General features: G+C 36.0%; 1 protein-coding gene across 1 annotated transcript in view; it reads left to right on the forward strand.

Moving 5' to 3' along the window:
* The window catches only part of LOC129260002 (SPATS2-like protein), a 36,334-nt gene extending 10,281 nt beyond the window's left edge, over window positions 1–26,053 (forward strand). Inside the window, exons 4-11 of the mRNA XM_054898104.2 lie at window positions 5,353–5,446; window positions 12,564–12,836; window positions 13,199–13,351; window positions 15,027–15,211; window positions 15,698–15,817; window positions 18,366–18,446; window positions 19,489–19,761; window positions 20,051–26,053. Of these exons, the coding sequence (XP_054754079.2) occupies window positions 5,353–5,446; window positions 12,564–12,836; window positions 13,199–13,351; window positions 15,027–15,211; window positions 15,698–15,817; window positions 18,366–18,446; window positions 19,489–19,761; window positions 20,051–21,019 (2,148 nt within the window). The 3' untranslated portion in view covers window positions 21,020–26,053. The remainder of the gene's footprint in view (window positions 1–5,352; window positions 5,447–12,563; window positions 12,837–13,198; window positions 13,352–15,026; window positions 15,212–15,697; window positions 15,818–18,365; window positions 18,447–19,488; window positions 19,762–20,050) is intronic.
* Window positions 26,054–26,288: the final 235 nt, after the last annotated feature.

Below are 26,288 nucleotides of genomic sequence, written 5' to 3' on the forward strand. Positions count from 1 at the left end.
TCGACAATAGCATTGGCCTGGGACAACCAAAATTGAGAGTAGGGCCACCAAAATTGTACAAAAGCCACACTTGGTGGTCCGGTTGGGCAACCAAAGTTATGATAAATTGCAATGTGTTTTATTGATTTAGGGCCACCAGCGGGCCACCAAGAATATGAAATTGATGGTTTTGGTGGACTGATCGGGCCACCAAGAAAAAAAGTTAGTGTGGAGCCTTGCTCTAGAACCGAAATGTTATAGCATGGAGTGAGCTCCATGGTTATTGGGCTAAAATGGGGTTCTCATTGCTGAAGCACAGACATTTATAATGATTACTACCCCCCCCCCCCCTCCTCCATCCCTGGGATCACTGTCTTGCCCTATATTCATTAGTATTGAAATGATTCACATGGGGGAAAGATCAAGGCGCAACACATATCAAAATAGTCAATCGTATGTTTCAATTCCATTTCCTGGTTAAACATATCCTGGCATGAGAAACATGTTTGATATATTTAAGCTAAACAATAGATAATCATGTGTGAATTGTTGGGAACTACAGGTGATTAGTTCCCACAATAATATTGTAATTACAATGACTCGATTGGCCACTCCCTCTTTTTTTTAGTCAAGTTTTTATTGTCCATTGAGTAAACTTTTTTTTTTTTTTTGTTCTAAGAACAAGTACATGTAGGGCATACTGGTAGGCATACAGAGCTATTAATAGATGTATCTTAAAGGGGAATTTCACCCTGAAGAATAATTTGTTTATAAAAATACCAGAAAAAATAATATAAAAAATGTTTGGGAAGCCTTGAGGAAAAGCCATCAAAGATTAAGAAAGTTATTAGAATTTGAAGTTTTTGATGTTTGACATCATATATAGGAGCAGCTGCCACATGTGTCATGTAATACTGAATGCTTAAATTTCAAATTTTTAATGGTTCATGATGACTGAATTATTTTTTCTTTCAGGAGCGGGGTCAAATTATTTGTTTGTTGATGCAAAGGCGTGATCAAAACCATTATCAATATTTCGAGAAAATGACATTCCATTGAATTTTCTAACACACAATATATTGGGAAGCTGCTTGCATACATGTATGGCTTCACAAATAGAAAAAGATGATAAAATTCTATTTCTAATAACTTTTTTAATTATAGATGGATTTTCTTCAAACCTTCACCAATATATTTTTTCTGCTATTTTTACAATAATCTTTTGTCAGGATGAACTTACCTTTTAAATGGCTGTCATCATGGCTGCCATTTTAAGCTCAAGTTAAAATTCGCCCGTATTGGGTGACGGAGATGGGGTTTCATGAATCTAGAGAGGACTACAGTATGTATATAAACCAGGCTAAAATCATTAAAAAAGGATTAAACAAACTAGTGTTAATGGGACCTGCATCGCAGGGAAAAATTGCACCTTGTCTTGGAGTGATTTTGTCTCCCCGCCCCCAAATGCTGAAAAGAGCCCTAAAAAGTATGTTAGTGCCCCAGAAAATCCCCATTCACTGTGATATTAAAGCTGATTCAATGTTGCAGATTTAGTCTCTGGGTTGTGAAAAATAGCTCCCCCCCCAAAAAAAAAAAAAAATAATAATAATTGATAAATTTTTGCCTGCTGCACAGGGGTAGTACATATATGTCATCTTCTATCCTGGTATCATTTGCCAGTGGAAGAATGTTGCTAATATTAAATCCTCACCAGGGGCAGAGTCAAGGCCACCATAGACCCGTTCTGCTGCACGTTTTTTCAATGACCATTCCCTGGTGAACCCAAACACTTCCTGTCTGCCTCTGCTCCACATATTGAATGAATTTGGGGAGGTCATGAACTTGAAACATATCGTTGACCTTTGCAAGCCCTTTCAGGTCCATCCTTGTTGATATCATCCAGACCACACATGTTCTTCCATCCTGTTTGAATGAAATGGACAGAATCCTGAGCAGACGCAGGATTTTGGGGAGTTGGTAAGGGACCAAGGGCGGACACCTATCCCCTTTTTCTTGAACTCTGATGTGTTGGATTATGACTGACTCTAACCGAATTATTGCAAGTAATATAGCTAATTTTGACATCTAAAAAATGAAAATCCCCAAGAGAAAAGTACAAATATAATAGTAATAGATTCAAGAAAAGTTAAGAGTAGGAAGCATTGAATAGACGAGTCTTTAAAGGTAACTTTTAAATGTGTCAATGGAAGTGCATTCATGGATTACCAGGGGAAGATCATTCCAGAGAACAGTGCCAGCTGTGAGCAAAAGCCTGAACCCCCCATGTCTAACAGATTTGGGAATAACTAGGGAACCAGAGTTGGATGAATGTAGGGACCTGACAGGAGTGTATTTGTTGATTAGATTAATATTGTACTGTGGAGCAGAGCCGTTAATTGCATGGAATACAAGGAGAAGGATTTTGAAGATGATGCGATCGTTAACCTTTAACCAATGAAGAGATTTCAGAATGGGTGTGATATGAACATGTTTTTTTGATAGGGTGACCAAACGTGCTGCAGCGTTCTGGAGCTTTTGGAGTTTAGACAACTGGGTGTTGGGTAAATTGTAAAGCTCAATTGTAAAGGTCAAAATATACCCAAGCCAACTCTTTATCACTGCCAAAATAACCACATCTTTGCCTCCCCCAAAGTTGAGGCCATCTAAAGTGTTTTTACAAAAGACCGAAACGGTCTATAATGAGATGGGGTACAGGTACATACTGAACATGTATATATGACGGAAATGTACTTTTCTATCCCCTCTCATGAAGCCCCAGTGGAAGCTCAGTTTCTTGTAGGCCAGATTATAATGGACATTTCTTCTTTATAATGGAGCGAGATAAAAGATTGCTGAAGGAACCAAGTATTTTCTAACCATTTTAGGGGGAATAGGACTAATAAACTTCTTCAAACACTTTAGTGTGCTACTATCCAAGCAAATTAATCCTTGAACCAAGTGACCCAACCCATTGTCATTAAAAAGCAAAAAAAAAAGGCATTTTATTGAATAAGAGGTTTCTAGAAAGAGATTGAAATTATAGAATGGTGTGTTTGGGAGATCAAAGAAAGGAAGGAGATGCATCAGTGATTTATTATTATTTATACATCATTTTAGAAGAGAGTGTTGTGGAATTCTTAATTGATTTTGGTCGAATTTCATTCTAGATCTCCATGATTTTTGCTTACAATTGGCCAATCAGATTCAATGATTTCAGTAACTTATCACATGAGTCAGTGAAAGCAAGGATTTTCAAACAGAATCGTTGTAATATGAGTAACATGTCACTTTGTGAAGTGCTCCCTAAATACCCTCTGCCCAGATATTATTGCTCACATATTTTCATTGAAAACAACTTCATTGGTCTCGATGTTTTGCTGAAATTGATTTTTAGTTAAACCTTGCATGTTTACCCCTATAATGACAAACACAAACGTATGGGCTTTCTCTCACTCTCCTGCATGCCCAGGTCCTGTGAAATGTACTTCTCATGACATCTGGGGTTGTAATTGTAGGAGATACTCCCCAATAATCCATATGAATTGACAAATGGATCCTTCAATACCTGTTTGCAAGGAAGTGTAAAATGTAAAAACTCACAAAACATCTGTTGAATTGTCAAGAGGAAGACCATAGATTTCAGTCAATATCATATCCCAGGTGTTAACATTTTTGTTTGTTTATACTGTATGCAGAGCTGTTATCGTGACATATACTGTACATGTATGTAGGCCTACATGTAGTTGTTCAGTCATGGACTATTAGATTAAGTTTCAAGTTCAACTCAAGCACTTGTTTTCATCTTGAAAAAAATGATACATGAAAATAGTGTTGAAATCCTGATGGTTTTATATGTAGGTCCCAAGACAGTTCGGGGATCAATGCATACACACCTATACATTGTTACTGTATCCAGAACTGTAATGTCAAGCTATATGTAGATCTAGATAAGAATCTAGTGTAAATGCCGAAATCCCACTGTCACGCTTAGCCCCAGGGATGCCACTTTTCCGTATTTATACGGAATTCCGGCTTTTTTCCTGCTATCTGTCTTATTTCCGTATTTCCGACTTTTCCTGTATTCTGTGTATTAAAATAAACGGAAAGTCCTCCTTTTTTTCCCCCTATCTCTCCCGATTGCGATGCATGTCGATCGACCGAGTGAGAGATATTTCTCCGAGATATTTGCTTTTATACAGTACATAATTTATAAACGCGCGCACTGCCTACTACGTTCATTGAGTTATGCTTTTATCAAGGCTTTCTGATTAGAATTATCGATATCCTGGCCAATCAATGCGAGCGACAACTTCCGAACGCATGCACATATACAAGCGCAAAGCAGCGGCACGAATCGCGGTATAATAGCGACTGGTAAATACGTCTGTAAAGATGATGACGTCATCCAAGATGGCAACTTACGATGACCAACGAAGGAATCGAGGATGACTAAGTTTTGATCATCATTTGAAAGGAATTAGCGGTAACTGCGGTCTAAGGTACGATGTTTCTGAATTTTATATATTTTCTCGTAAGTTTGGATGTAATTATTTTTTTATAATGTGACATTTTATGTACCAAAAACGATCCGAAAATTGGGTTTCCGCCGAATGTTAGATCTAACGTTACTGCTGCATGCTGATACGGAACCCAGGGAGCTCCGGCCCGGAAAGCGGGCCGGAGCTCCTTGGGTTACGTATCAGCTCCCTGGGTTAGCTGATGCGTTGTCTTTATGTACGGGCCAACAACTCTTCAGTCTATGTATTGGTGAGTGGAGCCAACGCGGTTCAGCTGAACAACCAAAATAGAGACTGAAGCTTTGGTCTAGCGTTCTATATGAGAAACACACAACTAATTACCGTCAGTTTTTCAAACCTAATTGACTTCAAAGTCAACGATCACAACAAGGTAAGAAAAAAGAAGCCACTTGGTCCTCCCCCCTCCCCTAAATTTGAGGTGGGGGCGGACCCCCCCCCCCCTCCTAATTTTTTTTTTTTTTTTTTTTTTTTTTTTTTTTTTTTTTGGCTTGTCCAATTTTTTACCTGTGACATGTGTCCATCCCAAAATTTAAGGTGGACCCCCCTAAATTTTTTTTCTTGGACACTGTCCCGGCCCGCGATAAGTTTCAGTATTTTTGGAGGACACCTAGTGGCATCCCTGTAGCCCATACTTTGAAAAATGGAGCATACAAATTTCTGTCATATACAGAAAATTGTGATTACGTTTCTATACAAATCCAAAATAAAAACATGTTCACAGTGGTCATACTAATAATTTTCATAATCATTCTTATTTTTTTAACTAACACATATTAATCCTTAATTCTGACTTATCTCTACTTTCCACTTCTTATTCTTTTCTCTTTTCTTATAGTCTGCAAATAAGAGGAACAAGAAAAAGAAACGAGGACCAGACACACAACATGAGAAAACGAACGGTGGTGATGCTGGTGCATCTAACAACCAAGGTATGTATATATTCACACCCGTTTTTTTTTCATTAAAGATTCTATGATTATGATCTTCAATGAACATTATTGTGATAAACCATCATGTAAAGTTCTATTTTGGAATTTAGATACTGTTCTGTAAGTTTGGGGATATTTGTGTCACCCTGTACTGCAAACGGCTAGATAAGGTTTCTAGTTTTCAAATTAGCACACTATTTCTGATCTGGCAAATTATCCCGATCTGAACAATCTCGAGACGCAATTATCGCGCTAGTTCGTAGGATTAATCTCGAGATTGCAATCCCAAGTCTACTTGGGATTATTTGCAAAATAGCGCGCTATTTAAAAATTATCCCGCTAATTCGCAGGTGCAGACGCACTCGGGATTATTTATGCACGGCGTCAGACCATAATGCTCTGATGCCTCGCAGGAATCGCTCTTCTTGCGATGGTGGAGACGGGGTTAGATAGATACTGTAGATAGATAGGAAGTTCTCAGAATTGCAAAATGGGCTATTATCGATGGGTTTTCAAGAGAGGTTGCCACTAAACAAGGCTTGATTTGTTTTCTTCCAAAATCTGAGAATTTCTGGATTAATTTTGGATAATGACATTTCCTAGAGTCATCTCCATCAATGAATATCATAGTGGGGTTTGATAGAGATTCATTAATTTGAATATTGTACTACGTGTACATGTGCGCTGTCTGATGTCCATATCCTATTTGATCACAACAACAATGATGAAGAAGTGCAAGAATATTGATAAGCATTTCTTGATATTTATTTATTTCACTGATTCTGGGTATTAGCCAGTATCTTTTATTTATTTTTAAATGTTAAAAGTATGTTTATTATACAATGAACAGAGTAAAGAGTACAGCACTTGGGTCAAAAGGTTTCATAAAATGAGGTGTTTTCTAGACTGTCTACATGTGTGACCCTTCTTTAATTATCCATGCAAAAAGGAAAATGCATTCCACATCCCTGTCAGAATATTGTTATGTGCTGTCATGAAAATGTAAATTATACAAAATTAATTATTTCCAAGACATTAGTGGATTTGATTCATTGATAATTCAATTTAGTGATCTTTTGATCAAATATTAAAATTGATTCAGTGCCTGTCAAAATTAATTATTTGAAATGCCAAAACAAACTTGCTATCAACAAAGTAATAAAACCAATTGAGAAAAGTCCTAAAAAAGTCACTGTCATTCAATGGGAATTCTGGTCCAATCAAATGGTTCATTGGCCCCTTCAGATGATTGCTTCACACATAAAAGCAAGATAAATAACATTAAAGGACAAGTCCACCCCAACAAAAAGTTGATTTAAGAAAAATGAGAAAAATCCAACGAGCATAACACTGAAAATTTCATCAAAATCGGATGTAAAATAAGAAAGTAATGACATTTTAAAGTTTCGCTTAATTTCACATAATAGTTATATGCACATCCTGGTCCTTATGCAAATGAGGGAACTGATGACATCACTCACTCACTTTTTCTTTTGTATTTTATTATTTGAAATATGAAATATTCAAATTTTCTCTTCATTGTCCTGTGAAACAAAGTTTTATTTCAAACTGAACATGTGGAGTTACCATTGCTTAACATTATATGGTTCAGTCAAGTTGGTCCTTATAGCCAAATCTGTAAAAATTGAAATATTATATAATTCAAACAATAAAAAACAAAAGAAATAGTGGGTGAGGGACATCATCGATTCTTTCATATGCATGTGGGTAAATTGTGCATATAACTATTTTGTGAAAATAAGCGAAATTGCAAAATGTCATAATTTTCTTATTTTACATCCGATTTTGATGAAATTTTCAGCATTATGCTTGTCTGATTTTTCTCTATTGATTCAAAACAACTTTATTCTGAGATGGACTTGACCTTTAAGTATGATATTACCGACATCCTGGCAGACAGGCAAATCTCGATACTCAGCTCATGTGTTTTGTCTTCAACTATATCACATATTTTGATATCATAAAATTGTCACCAAATAAAATAAGATATATATTATGAAAAGGAAGAAGTGGGGAATTCAGTTTTCACCTTTAAACAAAAGTCAGATGAGCTGATACTTCTAGAATGTAGATTTTGTATGTGATGGTAAATTGTAAAGGTGCAGAATCATGATTGCGTTTTATAGTCAAAAGAGAATATAAACGTCTTTCAAATCACAAACATGAAACATGGAAAATGGGGCTTTTGGAAAGACGTTTCTGTAGAATCACGAACGAAAAAGGTCGTATAAACGCAATTGTGATTTGAATCATGATTCTATGACGTCACTGTGTCAGGCTACTTTCGATTTGACTATTGCCAAGCTCAAGGCACGCGCTATGCTCATTGTATGTACATAATGTGCTATGCATGCATTTCTTGTCACATGCATTTTATAACTTCAAGTTCTGTGTTGGTCATCGCCTCGTCCACTGCTTATCGTTAATTTTTGTCATGTCTTCAAATTCAAGCTGTAGTAATGAACTGAACAGACAATGATCACAGTATTTGTTGAGTAAACAGTGTCAATATTAAATTGAATCTACGTTGAAATTCACTTCAGAACACCATTTTCGCTTAACAAAATTAGGTATAATAAACTGAATTCTGGAAGCAAAAGATTGATCTTTCGAGAGCCGAAACGCGTGCAGAAAAGTTTACCTTCCTCTGTCAAACTGTGCACTGTGATGTGCACTGGATCGGCCCGAATCCGAAGAGAAACAGCATTAGAAAGAAGGTCGTCTAAACGCTGATTCTGTGGTATTGTGATTCATGGTTGTGTTTTGAATCATGATTCTGGCTTGATGGCGCATAAACGCAGCCTAAATCAGATAATGAACCATGTTTCATAACTTGTTCCATGGTATTTGACTAGCTGAGAGCAACCTTGTACATGTAGAAACTTGCTGTAAATCAAGATTTATGGAAAAGGGTTCTGATTGTAATTTTAGACCCTTTTCACACTAATTTTCCTGTACTGATCCACGCTGGACAAGAACCAGTCCAGAGGCATTTTTATCGTTCACAGTCACTGTGTCAGTGATCTAGATTGCTCTTGTTCCTGTGGTACCACTTTATTGTGTTGAACATGGTGGTGGTACATGTAGATTCACTCGTAGTTTGAAACCATACATACATGTATTCCTCCCTTCAATGAATACTTACAAATGTCATCATTGTTAATATCACTTCCGGGAACTTGTTCCGGTTACAGTCATCCCTGGATCAGTTTGAAACAAAGTAACCCTGAGACCACATCTGAGGCTGTCTTCTTGATTGGTCAAGAGGATCACTTATGATCTATTCCTGAGGTCTGTTGCAAAAACATTTGCAATCAAACCCAACGTCACTCTCAACGGATCAAATATTAGCATTTGGGACTTGCACTTGAAACTTAGGGTTGCGCTTTATTGCCATTTTTTTATGTAACGGGCCACAGGACTGCTTTGAGTGTTCACAGAAGCACTAGACCTGGGGAGTGTTTCATCAACATTTTTATCCGACTAGTTGTCAGATCTGACAACTTTCCTTGATTCTGATTGGCTGAGAGGTACTGTTACTATCGTGATTGTCGGATAAAACAGGACTTGTCGGATAAAATCCTTTCATGAAACGCTTCCCTGCCCCCACTGGATTGGTCATGTGTGAATCTGTCCATGGAATCGGACTGAGTGGGGTAATACTCTACGTTTGTGAGCAAGGTCTAGTTAGTATTTTCTGGTCAAGTTTGTGTTTCCTGTAATTTCTACTATGTCTATGTTTAGTCTCGACTGGCTGGGAATTTCCTCCTGACACAGAAATTTGACAAGCTGTCAAGCAGAATCAGAACTTTGAATCAAAGCAATAACTTGGGCCTATTTATTTATGCATAGTCTAGTGCAGTATACAGAGTTGACAGAAGTTTGAAATAGGTGTTATACATACTACAACTTGTACCAGTCACTCACATTAACATTTTGGCGGGGGGGGGGGGGGGGGGTGTTGCTTGCAAATATTCTGTTGTAATTTTACAACTGATAGATCAATGTTAGCTGTAGCAAATCAGATTACACTCCTTGGTTCAAGGAGCAGATTAGCAATCAATCACGAATTTGCAATTAATTGCAAGACATAGGATTGATTTAATAAGGACCAAAAATAGACTTGCAATTAATCGCAAGTTTCTGGCAACACCCCATAGGTCTCGTAAAACTAAAACTATATGAACATACACACGTATATGTTTTGCCTCATTGTTTTTTTTTTGTTATGATTAAAAAGAATGAAGAAAAAATAAACATATAACAGTGACACCTTGTATACAGACCTATATCAACTTTCTTGAGAAAACCTATTTTCAGTCATCATGACCCCATGAAAGAAAAATGAGGATTTATTTTGTGATGATTTTATATGTACATGTACATAATTTAATGTATATTTGAGATCCAAATTGGTACTATACATTGTATGGGATTATCCTTTTTTCAATTAAAATAATATTTTACATACTGCACACATTTTCAATAAATTCCTGTAAGTCATTCTGCCCCCCTCCCCCAACATGAAGCCTATTCATTGATAATGCCCATCATTCATGGCTTAGGGTTGTCTTTTAATTAATTGCATGGATCATATTCATTATGTGCAATCAACCATATGATTAATCACTAAGCTTTGAATAATATAGGCCCTACTGTGCACTATTCTTTGTGAAAAAAAAATACATGTATCTCGGCGTACTTGATTTTAAGGCCATTTTGGCCTGGGACCTGTCGCGGAAAGAGCGCATATATGTAAGCAATTGTAATTTAATTTTATCTTATCAGAAGCATATATATGCAAGTAAAACAACTCTTTGGGCTGGTTCATTCATTGCCATCCATGGTGCTCGTAGTTACAGGTATATACATGTACATGTAGGTCCATGAACTATTGGATGGTGAGGAGATTATGAGTTGGCCATTCATGAAACTAGTGGCACATGATTACTCTGGAATGGTAATTAGAATGACAGACAGCTCCCAGTGGAATGGAAGTGTCATCAATGGGAGTGCATGATTACATGTAGGAACCAACACCTAAAACGCCTTGAATTTGAATTTACCTTATCATGGACCGTCTCTAAAAATAAGTTTCGACCATCGGGGGAAAAATGGCTGGGATCACAGCCAACTTTGCATTCCTGTTTATTTCACTGAAACAGGAAAACAATTATGTTATAAAAAAGAGAAACAGAACTTGTTAAAATATTTCAGTTTATGTGAGAAGAGAGGAGTAGAAAATGCCCGTATCTTTGAAAATTGATGTCAGTTTGATTTTAAAATTCATAACATTTATTATCACTGTTCTTATTTTCAAATATGCCAATTTCTTCAAATTCAGAGTAGGCCTATAGTGAATTATGAATGCCACAACTGATTATTTTGAACTAGAAGTTATTTGAAATAAACTCAAATTGAAAATTTCATTTTGCTGTCCTTGTCATTGATCATTATTTGCTATTGTATATCATATTATGTAGGCCTACATATTATGCATTTGTGTGCCAGTGCATACTTGTTTATACTTGTATATCTTGGCCACTAACTACTTCCGACTCTATTAAAAAGGTGATACTGTACATATGTTGTGTATTCATGAAGCTTTGTGTAAAACCCCCTTTTTTATAAAATAGCTAAAAAGAGTGATGAGTAGACAGGAAAACATGTACTTTGAATATCCTTCCGGTTTGTCCGGTTGAGGACTTTTTGAATTAAAGGAAATAGTTTGAGTGCTGTGTAAATTGCTTTTTATTCCCCTTTTCTTTGTTTTCTAATGAGTTGTTAAATGACCATGACAAAAAATATACTTCATGACTTTGTGGATGTTCCAATGGTTTTGGCCTTTCAAGTTCAAGCCACCCCCAATAATATTGGGCATAAAATTGATAAGAAGAGAAAATCAAACAGTGCAACATTTTATTTAAAATAAAATATACATATTTGTAGATGTAAAAGTGCATACTGTACATGTAGGATATGGCATTTCAAACTTTTACTCAATTTCACAAAACGGTATAAGTACATGTATGATGTATACATCATAACGCATAGCAAGATTGATGTGACTGTGATGGAGATGACAATGTCATACAGAATTGTAATTAACTCCAATTAATAGTGGTATTTAACTTGTTTACAAAGAAATCAAGCCATATTTTCCTTTGAAGAAGAAATCAAAATTTATCCTAACAAATACAAAAGCTATAGTGAGTATGTGACATCAGCTCCCTTATGTTTTGCATGTAATTTTTGGGGGAGTGAAATTCAGGAAAACTTGAAAATATAACATTTTTTTTTATTGAAATTTTCAGCAATGTGCTTGTTTTTAATATTGAAATCCACTTTTTTGTTGACGAAGACTAATAAGGAGTTGTTTTCGTGATGCATGATATAATCCTTATAAACAAACTTGTTCTTGGCACAACTCCCGATTCACCCTTGAGATCATGCTTACCAAAGTATGTTAGCAAAAATGGTCAACAAAGTTTGGAAGTTGAATCGTGCTGAAAATCACATCAATGACACAGAATGAGAGATAGAATGCAAAGGATATCAAATTACAGCTCCTCAATGACGAATTTCAAACTCAAAATAGTTCATGATCCACGGGTGATGTTCATGGTCATTAGAAACTCATTCAAAACAATACATGTATTTCATAAAGTTGTGGTTTGTTTGAGGATGTTTTTTCTACCAAGTTCTGAAGAAATTGCAGATACTTTCATGAAGAGAGAGGAAAAATAGTAATAACTGCATCCATGTTTATCATGACTACATACATGTAAAGGTCTCAATTTATAGTTGATCTCAAATTGTGTTCTTAAGACATGATTTTATATCAATCTCAATTTGAGTTTGATTTGAATCTGTTGCTGTTGGCAACTAGTACACGTACGATGAGGGGCCCCAGCTACAAGTGTATTATCAGAAGGAAAATACCCATTTGAGCCTTATGCCTACAGTAAAATGATAAAAATTGAAAGTAGACCACTAAAAGCCTATTTGCTTTAAACTAAATCATTTAAGTCTGCATACTATCTAAACTATTTCAAAGTTTGTCTTGTCTAATTTCAAATTTCCAAATGTTTTGCAGGAAGTGCCAGCTCTTCAAATCAGCCATCCACCGCCCACTCTGCCCCACCCACCAGGCCGTATATCAAGCAGCGACCTCCCTCGTCCCAGCAGCCGCAGCAGCCTAGACAGTATCAACAATCCAACAGACGAGACAGAGACAGGGATGGAGACCACAATCGAGGTCGCCCCCACCCCAGGGGGCACCCCACAGATTGGAGGGGCGGGGACGGTACCAGGCCGGGCAGACAGCAACCTACCAATGCAGCTTCTAACCATTCATCAGCAGAATCAGGTATTGTAGAATATTTCAATTTTATTCTCTAGTTTTCGGATGTTTGTTTATATATTTATGGCTGGTGATTTGTTCACGATTATAGTATCCAATATCTGCTCAACTCAGTAACTAAGATTTTACATTTTATTTCATTATAATAAAAATACCATAATTTTCACCATCACATCCTCCATCATCAAATCTTTGTAATTATAATTATTTACATCATTTAGAATTTTCCTGGATGTAACAATGCAAGTGATTTAAAAACTTTTTGTAGTTTCCACCAGTTGTATCTACCCAATGCTTTCTGTTTGATATCAACTAAAAGATATCAACTTCTTGACACTAACCACAGCCACAATTCTATCTTTCACCAGGTAAACAACGCCCTGAAAAGGGTCACCACTCTCACCAACCCTCGCCATTAGAAGACATGGCTGAGAGGTTATTACCGGCTGAGAGCAGTGACAAGACCCATCATATAGACAGTGAACTACATTACCAAGATGCTGCCAAAGCAAAGAAATTAGGTAAGTACACAAAGGAATTGGATGGTATTCTATCGAGAGGTTTTAACTTCATTGTTGGGTTTCATCTTACTAAGTGTTTATTCATTTTTTTAAGAGCATAAGAAATTATGAAGGAAACATCTACTGTATGACAATTATCACAGGGTGTCATCTTACTGAGTGTTTATTTATTCTTTAAGAGAGTATAATAAATTATGAATGAATCATCTACATGTACTGTATCACACTTATCACTGTATTGATGACAAAAGTAGCTGATAAAATATGCAATTCCTCATTGTAACCTTCACATTGCTGGTGTATACAAAAGAATATCCCTGAAATAAGTATGTGAATATCCAGCTGACACCTGTTCTTTAGTTTTGCACGTAATAGCGATGAAGGGGTGTTAGGGGTATATTCAAAAGACAAGAACAAAAAGAAGTTGTTTATATGCCTACTTCCATAGTTATAGTCGTAATTGTCTTGAACAACAGTAATTCATGAATTCAAACCAAATGAAGTAAAACAGAGATCCACTGCACTCGACCCTGGTAGGGACAGTGATTTTCCGTTTCAAAAAAATTGCCTTTTCCGTTTCAGAAAATCTCAAATTCCGTTTCAGCATGTCAGAAAACGGAAATTCTGTTTCCCCATAGACTTTGTACACACGGAAAAGTGACAATTCCGTTTACACATTGAATAGCAAAATTTATATCTGCTACTGTACCAACAACACAATAGAATCCGTTCGAATCGGATCTATGCGGGTGCATAAAATATTTTTACGAACCCATTTAGCATGCATACATCCTTACCTTTCACATTATTTCACGGTGAAATGATATTTCCTCGATAATTTTGGGGGTTTTTAGACATCGTTATCATCAGTCAACGGCTTTTGCCAATCCGCCATCTTGGATTTTAAGACCACGATATCGTGCTGTTACATCTTCAAACGTAGAGGGCAGCAACACACGACCGTGTAGTTGAACGATATGTGTGCATGTACTATGTGAAGCCCAACCCGGCCGGCCGGGTGCGGGGTACAATCGAGTGTGCTGATGTCGAGTGCAGTCACGATGTGTGAATTGTCATGATAGTAGCGAAGTGAGATCGTGTTTTCTGGGGTTTTGTGGCCATTTAATATTCTCATTTTGTTGTGATTTTGGAGTAATTTCTGTTGCTATTCTGTGTATTTTGAGGGAAAATACGTTTTCCATGATTTTCCGTTTGAAATGCCACTTTCCGTTTCAAAAGGCCCTTTCCGTGAATTCCGTCCGTTTTCCGCGATCGCGGAAAATCACTGTCCCTACCCTGGTAAGGTAAACAGGTGCCTGGCAGGAATTAATTCCTTGAAATTCTTGTACACCGTGTTTAGGCTGAAGCCAGGGTAATAATCTTCTAAGTCCTTTAATAGAAGCGTATAGAGATGTTAGATGGTAATGTAATATGCACTGTTCAAGTGACGAATACTACTATTATAACGATTGAGAAACATGTTCCCGCTTTTCATACCCCAGTTCTTAACTTTTTAAATTAGTATACTCCAAGGAAAGAATTATGGCTTATCATAGTCCATTTGTACTTAACTTTGTGAGTGGTGTACTCCAATTAAAGAATTCTGGCTTGTCATGCTCCTGTTGTTCCTATGATCAATGGCTTTCATTTTCTCTTTGTCTTTTTGAATATACAGTAGCAGTACTAGAACGTGCAACTAAGGACCTTCACAGAACGTCAATAGCACTAACGAGACACAAAACCATGCTGCAAGACAAACTGGACCAATCAGAGAAGAGTATACCAAAGTCATTTGACGAGATCCAGAGGTTTTTGAACGAGAGGAAACTAGCGCTAACCAATGAATTCTTAGAAGTCAAGGTAATGTATTTTTATCCTTTATTTCCTAATTTAGAATTATTTCTTTGATACAAGCTTCTGGGATCAGTTATCAGATATTCTTTTGAGGTGTTTTTAAAAGAAAATCTTGAAACTCAATTAATTGATCTAATGTATCAAATTATTCTACCATTCATCAACTTTTTGTATGGATGTAAATTTGTATTTCAATGAAGATTCTATTTCAGACTATGTGAATATGATTTTAATTCATTTTTTTAATATGATAAGTAAATGTTTGGAACAAGCCTTGTTTTTAAAATTATATCTTTCAAAGAGATGATATATTACTTCCTAAAAAAAAAATCACTGTTTCAATGAAGATGGAAATTGTATATTATGGCAATAATTTGTATTTTCTAAAAACATGATTTGGCATTCTAGAAGAATTTACTTCCTGATTTTCAAAGAAATTTAGATCTGATTTTGTTACAATCCACCCGTTTCTAATATTTTTTATTAATGCAGCAAGAAGCGAGTGAGATGTTGGAGGCTCGCGAGGAACAGGCCAAAGAGCTAGAAAGGAAGACCCACAGAGCAGCTACCATGACAGAGGACCAAGTCCATGAACTAAGAGCAGAGATCAAGGTATGTACTCCACGAAAGCTTGGTCAAATAGAGTACCGAAGTGATGCCATCACAAAAATCTTTTTTTCCCATTTCAGCACTTGTGATTCCATTTTTTGGTAGAGCATGATGAAATACCTCCACTACCAAAATTTGCTGCGAATCGGTCCATGGGGGCCTGATATATAACCTCCTGAATACATTGACTTCAGTGGGGCTAATTATGTATTCATGAGGTCATATCTCTGGCCCACCACCAAATTTTGGAAGTTGGGGTTTTTCATCATGGTCTACAAAAATACAGTATCAAAAGTGCCAATATGCAACTTTAGAAAATTGATGACTTTGCACTTCGGTACTCTATATGTGATCAGCCATCCCTAAACCAATAATAAGTCACCAGGGAAGGTTCTTTGAAATTAGCCAAATTAGAAATTTGGTCTTCAAAAACAAAAAATTGAAGAAAAAAAAAGCTTATCTGAAAGAATAACTCTACTTCATAATACTTTCAAAATTTCAGGTTGTAAAGTTGATTAGAAAAGAAGATTCAAGAGGTCTTTGACACCAGTTTTGAGGACTGCTAGGAAGTATTACTGTGATTGCACAATTTGCACATCTTGTGCTTGAGTGAACCTGAACTTCAAATCTTGCTTTCTCCTTATTTTTGAAGCTCTCGCTCAAGTTTCTTCTGCATTCAACCAAGCAATTGTGTGGGATATGCTTTTACAAACCCAATAAAAATCTCAAACTTCACTTTGGGCAGCTTATTTTTGGTTTTGGTGGTGATTGGTCACATATGGTTGGACAGTAGAAAGCTAAGAAACATTTTTTTTGCGAAAAAAATTGATGAAAAGACAGTGCATATTTACAATTATTTCTAGTTTATCTGGGGCCAGTGTCATATAGACTTGTTGGAACTACCATGGAAACCTTGATTGTGATTGGCTGCTGAGGACTGCTACCATGTTAGTTGCCATTATGGCAGTTACCATTGTTGTAAATGAAATTCTCACCATTTTGTGGAAAAAAACATTGTAAATATGTAACTTTTCACAAAAATGGTTAAAACTCACTACAGTAATGTACCTAGCCTTGATCCTTTTGAATGTCAGAAAAACAATATGATATGATTCACATTATATGTTGGCAGGCTTCAACCAATTGGCATGATTAATTGGTAGAGGTTGTATTGTTTGTCCTTACAGTCCAAAATATGAAAATCACTTTGAAATGTAGGTATTGTGAGGATGAAATATTGGTCATGTATTATTCATAATCACATGACAAAGTCACAAGCAAAAACTCAGGGACTAATAGTTCTATCACAAACTTCATAGGTAAAACCTTGACCTGGTTCTTGAAAATCAATTTAATCAGTGTGGATGTTATCTTTACTTGAAACAAATTTGTTTAAGTTTTGTATTTTGGACAACTGATTTGTAGATGACTCAGAGAGTTTCTTGACATTCAGACATTTTACTATATTTCTTATTAAAAGGGTTATTTTAAAATGAAGGGTGAACTTATGAAATGCATTGATGCAGATTTTAATACGATCAAGTGTGAAATACATAGTTTCATGGGGTATAAATATATTGTGTTTGAATATGAACTCATTCATGAATTTTATTTAAAATAAAAATAGAGTTGATGTACATACTAAGTACATGAATATTTATGCTCTAACTTTGTTATAGAATTTTTCATTGCTTGCAAAAAAATGTTTGACATGGTCAATAAAGTCTAATGATTTTAGAATTGTTGTTTTTCACTTGTCTTCAATACTAGTTCATGACAGGAATCCTTTTTGTATAATTTCTGAGTAGTTTGAGAGAAATTGAAGAAGACATAAGAGGTCTTCCTGTCTGTGTTTTTACGAGTCAATTCTATAGGGGAAGTTTTGGGGGAAACCTATCAATGGGGAGCTTTGTATTGATCTTTCCTCTCAATGTTGAAGACACACTAAACCTGCATGCCTAAAATCTGATATTATGCAAACCCAGTAGTGTCTTATCAGTGATATCTTCCGACCAAATGATATTTATTTGACATTTATAAGATTGTTTATCTTTATAGTCTTTTTTTTAAACAAGGTAAAAAGAGTAAGTTTGACTCCAATGGCCGTGGTTCACTCATGATCTATCATTTTGGTTATGTGTGAATATGTTGTGTCGCGGCGCATTCTTCGTAATTGGTTCATGTGCATACACGTCGTTGCAGGTACACTCCAGGACATTCATCTAGGCGATATTTGAATGAAGGCTTGTTTTACTGTTGTTAGATTCTGTATATTTGGTCAAGCTTCAACCAGTTTTCCAATATGTAAAATGGGAACTCAGACTGGAGGGTAACATTACGTAGTGTAGGGTGACCTTGGCCCAGGTTCACCTATAAGCACTGTATGTATAAAGTAAATGTACTCTATGTAGAAAAAATTGTTGGATTGCCAAAGGGGCATAGGGGATCAGGTGATTTTGGAAGCTCGATTAATGGAACTGACAGGATGTGGACTTGTAGAAACATTGTAATAATGACATCTTTTCCTGTTTTTGTTTTTTGTTTGATTTAGCAATTTGTATCTGATCGAAAGGTTGATGAAGAGATAGGCAAGGCTCTGAGGTACACATGGAATCCAGACCAAATTGTTGAGGTAAGAATCCAGGGAAAAACATTTCACTGGGGCTCGGTACAAATTTACCCCCCCCCCCCCCAAATGCCCTAAAGATCCCTCAAAAACTAAAAAAAGATTCCCTGAAATTTCCTAAAGGTCCATTGTACACTTAAATGTAGCAAATTTTTGGCTGGTATGCTCAAAAGTGGCCTTGGAAAAGAAAATACACTGTTTTTCGTGTAAGAATATCATATTAGATTTTATATGTTGAATGATGTTTGACTGTTATAGGACAGGGGGACTGTAATCCAAGAAGGTCAATTGCACAAGGGGCATATAATAGACTCGCATGCTGTTTGATAATCTTGATAATATAGTACCTTTTTACCTAAAATATTGAAATAAAACTATGAAATTAGGAAGTTAGGTATACAGGTGAAAGTTATAATATTTTCTGACAACAGAAATCGATAGATTTAGGGGAAATTCTACTTAGAAAAGATATTGTAACGTATGTTTTGCATTATCTGGGCTCCGTAACACAAAAGATAACTATTGATCATACGCTTGATTTTTACGAGTGATTGTACATTGTAGTCAATGCAATCAATCGTGAAAATTTGTTTTAAGATCATTGCTAAGCTTTGTGTTACGGGCTCCTGGTCTAAAAAAATTGCTTTGACTGGGTGAGGAATTGACCTATGGAATTTTGACTTGTATGTTAGTTTACCTGTATATGGCCATTTGGTCTTTTTTTTTTGGACAATTTGATTGTGTTTTTAGTTGTTTTCTGTAACTTCTTAGCTACTAATTGTAAAATTGTTTTGTACCGGAGATGTGTTTCTCTGAGATAACAATGTGTATATGAACTGCACATTTCAATGGCCTTTGAAAGCATTTCAAAAAATGATATGTGATTGTAAGGTACAATGTCTGTTTGAATTGAAATGCTCATACTCACTAGGAAAGGCCATGCTCTTTTTTGAAATTTGCATTTCCAGCATGTAAGTGCATTTAGGAGATTTGTTATGTTAAGTTCTGCCAAGGCTGATAATGACCTTCATGTCTCATTTATGAACAGCTGATCAAGAGCTTCGGTGAGGTCATCCCCGTCCAGCATCATTACACCACCCGTCGTCCATCCATCTCATCTCTGTCCAGTATCAACACCATGTCTAGGACCACTTCGGTCAGTGAGGACCATGGTCCACTCTCTGCTCGTAGTATCAGCCTGACAGAGAGTCAGGACTCCACCACCATGGGCAAACCTCTGTCACCGAAGCCAGCCAACGATATGGACATGAAGGCAGAGGTGGCCGAGATGGCAGCCAAGCTACAGAGGTCCATGACACAGGTTAGATACCAATCCATACTCTAATGAGGGCATTGCAAGAAACTCTAATTGGGTCTTAATCTTGCAGTTAATTGCAAATTCGCAGTTGATGGCTGCTCTGTTTCTAGCCACAGAAAGTGTTTTTTGGCAAGATTACAAATGAATATCAAAATATTTTTGGTCAATGCCAAACAGTTGATTTTATTTCATAGCATGTTTTCCTTGTAAGTACTAGGAATGCAAGGAAAGAGGTGAGTGACTCTTTTCATTTGCTTAGATATTCATACATGTATTTGTTTTGTTCGTTCAGGGTCGTAAAGGAGCCAGGAACCAAACAGGACCAAACGCAGACAATCAGAATAAAGGAGAAAGGTCCCAACAAACCAACAGAGGTCAAGGGAAAGCACAAGATCAACAGTCACAGCCAAACCAGGGTCAAGGGGGACCAAACCCCAACAAGCAAGGTCGAAACCAGAACCGGCAAGATAGACCTCAAAGTCAACATGGTTCAAGACAAGGTCAGCAGGGCCAGCACCCTCAAGATCAGAGGCCTCAAGGTCCCAGACCACAGGGTCAAAGGCCACAAGGTCAAGGTCAGAGGCAGGGTCAGCATCAGCAGCAGAGGAACGAGTATGAGGAGCACGATGGACAGAGGAGGGAGAATCGAAATGCCAAGAGGCGACAGAACCGAAAGCAAAAGGAGCGTAACCATCAGGAAGCAGAGGAAGTCTCAGATCCACCCGCCCCCAATGCCACCTCTAGCTCTGGCCTGGAGAGTAAGCCAGAAGAGAAGCATTTAATAGATGAAAGGACAGATGCTAGTGATAATGTGCCTGTGTCAACTCATACAGATGATCCCCAACCTGCCAAAGCTCCCGAAGATGCCGATGCATCGAGGGAACTTGGACAAGAAAATGAAGAGAATAAGCAGGGTCCTATCGATGATGTTAATGTGGAGAGAGAAGTAGAGGAGCCTCACCATTCTAATGAGAAAGACAGTGTGAAAGTCAATGGAGAGATGAAGGAAGAACCAAAGATGACAAATGGACCATTGAAGAATGGTGATGTCAACATGAATGGCAACATCAAGATCAATGGGGATCTACCTCATGTAAACGGGGACATCATCCCCGAAGGTGACGTCAATGGAGACGTAGATGATCCTCTTCCACAAAGAGAGATCAAGTCTCGCCGATCACAGAAAATTGAGGATGTAGTCAAAGAAACGAGTGCTCTGAATGGCGTCGCTGATTTTGAGCAAACAGAGCGAGAAAATTGAGTAGCGTTGAAAGTGGATAGATTGGAGGTAACATAAGCAGTTGATCAAGTCTAGGGGAGTAAATTCCTAATCACTTTAGGATTACTCCAAAGTAGATGATAAATTAATTGTATTGCATGTTTATTAGCAATCCAGCTATGTACTTTAAATGCTGATTCGATTATGAAAACAAAGGATTTGAAACATGCTAGTTGCATTGATATTCAGAGATTGTCCTCTTGACACACCTCTCAGTGCCAAAAGTTAATTAAAAGATTATTGGTGATAGCTTTTAATCTCGTGAAAATACACTGCTTTTTGGGATCAAAGAAAAGAATGAAAAAAATAGTACCGTATCACTGCTTTGTTGGAAGGCACCTTTTTCACTGGTGTCATTGCTTAATCCGTTCCAGTAAATACAAACTTAATTTTACTTCATTTTTTTACTTTGAATGTATTCCAGCCAATGTTTACTAGGGCCCTCGTAACATAAAGTTTAGTGATTGGCCATAGGGCTGATTTCTATGATTGATTGCATTGATTATTGTGTATGATCAATCGCAAAAATCAGCTCCACAATCAATCACTAAGCTTCATGATACAGGGCTCCAGACACTTCAACTTACAAGTCTTTCAAGTTTTTAAACGATTCCTTACTTGTACAGTCCAAGTGTGTTGACCTCAATATAATCAAGATATTTGGGACGTGGTTCCCTCGCTGCGCATCTGTAGAAACCCTTCCAACCATCAACTTACACACATGCCTTTTCTCGTTTATAGACATTTTTTAGAAATCTGCTATCAATGTATTTTCTATTAAAAATCAACACCCTGCATGTATCTATGAGTGCATTATTATGAAAATTGAAGTAAATGTAGCATGCTGCAATCACTATCATAGTACAATATTTTTTCCTCTTTTTTTTCTATGCATTTTCATCTCTTGTTCATGTTATGAAATGCTTTGAAATTGTTAAAACTCTTTGTTTTTCTCAGAATTTCTGTTACTCTTATATGAGTAATATGTAATCTCAGATGGTTTATTTTTGCATCCCTCTTTTTCATGATGGTGTAAGAATTTATATTTTAGTTTAGTCGTTGTTTTTAATGATTAGTTAGATATTAGAGAGATTAATTATTTAATGGGACAATTGTGGCTGATTTCTTGTTAATGTTCATTGAAAGTCCATGTGTATTTTTTTTTATATGTGAAGATATAACTGAGCCAATTTCAGGGGAGTCAAAGCAAGATATATAATATACATAAATATGTTTGCTTTCTCAAATCTGATTGTGTTCGTGATGGCTTAGAAACTAATTAAGGTTTTCATCAATAAAGGCTTTTCAATCAAAGTAAGAGAGATGATGTAGTTGCCATTCATTGTTTCTTGTAAACTAGTAATATGCGCATACCACATCCTCCAAGTTTGTTGCCAAAAAGGTTTATTTTATTATGTGAATACCATTAAACTAAAGTATGTGAAATGATTAGTTACAGGTTCATAATATATTTTTATTTTTCAAAAGGTATACATTTATTCACTCATTTACATCGAGTTTCATATTATTTTCTAAACAATGATATTGAAAAAGAAATCTGCTCAGGTATACACAATGTATTAGTGTAGAAAACAGTATACAATACCAACAATACTTGTTTCTATTTTGTAATATAAATATTGAGGATATCATCCAATGCTGTACAGAGAGAAAATGATATATATATATGATACATGTAGTTAGAATGATTGATAGGCGAATAGGGATTTATGACAGGTGTAGTATGACTTGGCACGATAAAGTTTTAATGTTTCATTGTTTTGACACAACTGTGACTATTCTGGAAGGACCTATTTTTGTAAGGAAATTCATTAAAAAATATATAGCTTGGTGGAATTCACTGAATTTATCACTCCTTGATTATTGTTTTCTTTTCATGTAAACTGCTGACAGAGTTGGAAAGGTCACTCTTATGGAGGCGTGATAGCCCAGTATGGAGAGTGGTGGATTTGGATTCCGGTGACCCGGGTTCAATTCCCACTTGGTACTCTAGTGCCCTTTGGTAAGGCATTTATCCTCATAACCAGGTCTCTCAGAAAGGACCTTAAGCCTTTGGTCCTCTGGTTTCTTGCTTACAAGCAATAATGCTTTCTGAGCAATCAGGTAAAACAAGAAATCACCACCACCACTGAATGATAAGATAATAAGAATAATAAGATGCTATATCCAATAGTAAAGATTGGATTGGAATTTATATCTGCCGCATGAATGATATAATTGTCTTTTTTGTTTCCTCTGAGTTTGCACTTTTAGTTTTAGTTTTGACATGTGTTAACCAACGACATGAATCTATTCACACACAGTGGTCAATGCACGTCAGCACACAAATATTCTGACCAGCACTCAATGTGATATGAGGCCCACTTGGCTTCTACTTGTTTTTTTTTTGTGTGACAATGAGAACATTGTGGTTTTGATACACACACTTGATATTGGTCCAGGCCAGCAAATTCATTGAGAATCAGTTTATCATCTTATTGGTTGTCAAATTACTAAATTTCAAAAACAAGAAATTAATGTGTCAACACTGTTTCTGTGTATTTGAAGTGTGACAAATGTCCACTTTTACTACAGCAGACTCGTTGCATTGTCAAATTACAACATATTTCTATGCTGTATGATTTAATATAACTCCGACCTGACCAATGCCAGGGTTACCCCAGGGCCAGGTTTCATAAATCTTGTTAATAGTAGAAAATGCTAGAAACCAATGGAAACTTTGTTTTTTATCAAAAGTTGATCCGTCAAATTACTGTAGATGATTTAAGTAGCCTGAAACAGTACCTTATAGCTTGCTATGAATGGTAAGCTTGGTGAAAGAGGGCCCTGAACAATCAAGACAATGAACATGTTCCTCCAGCATCATATTTCTGTATAGCAAATGTTTTACATTCAAAATTTGTAATTCCTTTCGTTGGAGTTTCTTAGAGCAAGTGATGTATATCATTGCAGTGTATTTTGCCCTTTTTGTTTTAAGATTGTTTAATTTTAGGATTGCACAAGGTGTGTCCATTGAATTTTTATGCATATAAGCATTCCCAATCCATTGTTTTGTCTATGTAGAAATTGGAGGATTAGATTGGAAAGAAGCCGGGTATGAATCATGCCATAAGCTGCTACAAAAAGAGATTCAGACTTTTGTAGGGGTACCTTAACCATTGTGAAATTCAATGGGAGTGAAAGTATGGATTCCTATTGTTGGATAGTCATTGGAATATAACGTGAATAGAACTGCCACAATTAACTATGATGTGAAATGTATGACCGCATTCAATTTTTTTTTTAGATTACATATATGTCATACATTTTTTTCCCTCTCATTTGTTCTACATATTTTTTCTTGCTGACTTTGTTGTTCTAAAGAAATGGTAAGTCTCGATGATGCCTTAACATAAAGACTTGCATGCAAGCAATTATAAGTTTGAAACAACATTCTGATTGGTTGTTAGTGAGAGTTTTGAACAATGTCTTATTGCAACAGTAGTTGTGATTGGCCATTTTATTGCCATTTTACAATTAACTACAAACATATGTTATAGTAGCCTGAATAGGGCAAGCAAAGTCTCTGTTGCAGTTTCACATAAAGGTACATGAGGAGTAGGGACAGTTGGTAGCTCACCGTATGGATTTATAAACTAAATATTAACTAGATTGTTTATTATCACTGTGTTGGATGACGGATATTTTCATTTTGGTATCATTTCAAGTACAGGAGCAATATTCAGTCCATACATTCCATTTTATATCTTGTACCGATGCCTTTTTAAGTCTCAATATTATTCACGATGTTCCTTGTTTTGTAGATACATCCTAGTTATAGTTTATAACGTTACCAAAAAAAAAAAAATCATTTTTCCAAGTGAATTATTCATTCTCTTTCTATTTTGTACTTAACTCCCATTCATATTTAGTCTTGTATTATATCAATATTATCTTGAAATTCATAGTTGTTTGCAAAGATTGTTCCTATCTTTCTCCATAGGAAGTCTTGCCAACATATTTACCCTCATGAAAAAAAATATTGTTGATTTTCTGTCCATGTAAAAAGCATTGATGTACTTTCAATTTTTCAATATTGTCAGTTAAAATCATTGTTATGCCAGACCTTTCAACCATTCTGAATTTGAAAGAAAGAATATTATTTTTTACCATCCACAGCTCTGTTTTAGATAAGATTTCCTATTTTTTATAGTGTTCATGTGCACTCCTGTGGGAAATTGCAATACCTTTCCTATTTCTGGAGCAAAATCATCTTTATTTCTCATTCAGAAAGGTTGGGAGGACTGGTTATACAGAGCCACAGCAGGGACCGCTTATTTGAATTCCTCTTTATGACAACACAGTCAATATGTTCTTGATATAATCAAGGATTTTTAATGTTGCTTTCAGTGTGAGAAGTTTCAATGTATCGTAATGAGAAAACCTACTTCAACAAAGTGCCTTGAAAGACTTAAAACGTGAGATAATTCACATCTTGAATTTTTGTACAAGTTTTGAACACCTTTGGATGTGGCCTTTATTTTCATACAATCCATTTTCTAAAAGTATCCAATAACAAATAGACTTCTGAATTATGTACATTAGCTCCCAGAAGCTTTGTACTTGTTTCCAGACGATGATGGGTTAAGTGTCAGGCACAAATCGTATGAATTTCCCTTTCAAGGAATTTCCAGTTTTTAATTTATGTTAATTAATGTACTTACTATATAATCTGTTATATATTTCTAAGTAATCGGAATAAAGAGTACTCAAGTGTTAAATATATAAATCTTTTTTGTTTATTTGAAGTATATAAATGTATAGTACTTATGTTAAAGAAAGCCATACTATGTGTTATATCATTTATCTCAGATTGTAAGATAGATCTTTGTATTATATTTAAATTGTAAATTTCAATTATATATTTACTTTATCATTTAAGTTGATGACAAATTGTGTTTGTCTGATGTGAGCACAGATGTTCAGCCACTGCCTATTTATATGAAAAAAAAATAACAGTCTCATATATGATTTCCAGATCACACAATTTCAAGAAACAACTTTATCACTGCAAGTTAAAAAAAAGTTGTGACTTCTCTTTTCCAAAATTTATTTTCAACGGACCAAGGGATGACATGTATTGTATGGGTAATCAAGAAGCTCTACAGTTGGAACTCACATCATCTAAAGTCTGCATGTGACTTATATCCACCCAAAAAGAAGAGAAAGGTGATATATAACATTTTTTTGT

The sequence above is a fragment of the Lytechinus pictus genome, chromosome 1 (assembly GCF_037042905.1).
Source record: "Lytechinus pictus isolate F3 Inbred chromosome 1, Lp3.0, whole genome shotgun sequence".
Classification (NCBI taxonomy): Eukaryota; Metazoa; Echinodermata; class Echinoidea; order Temnopleuroida; family Toxopneustidae; genus Lytechinus; species Lytechinus pictus.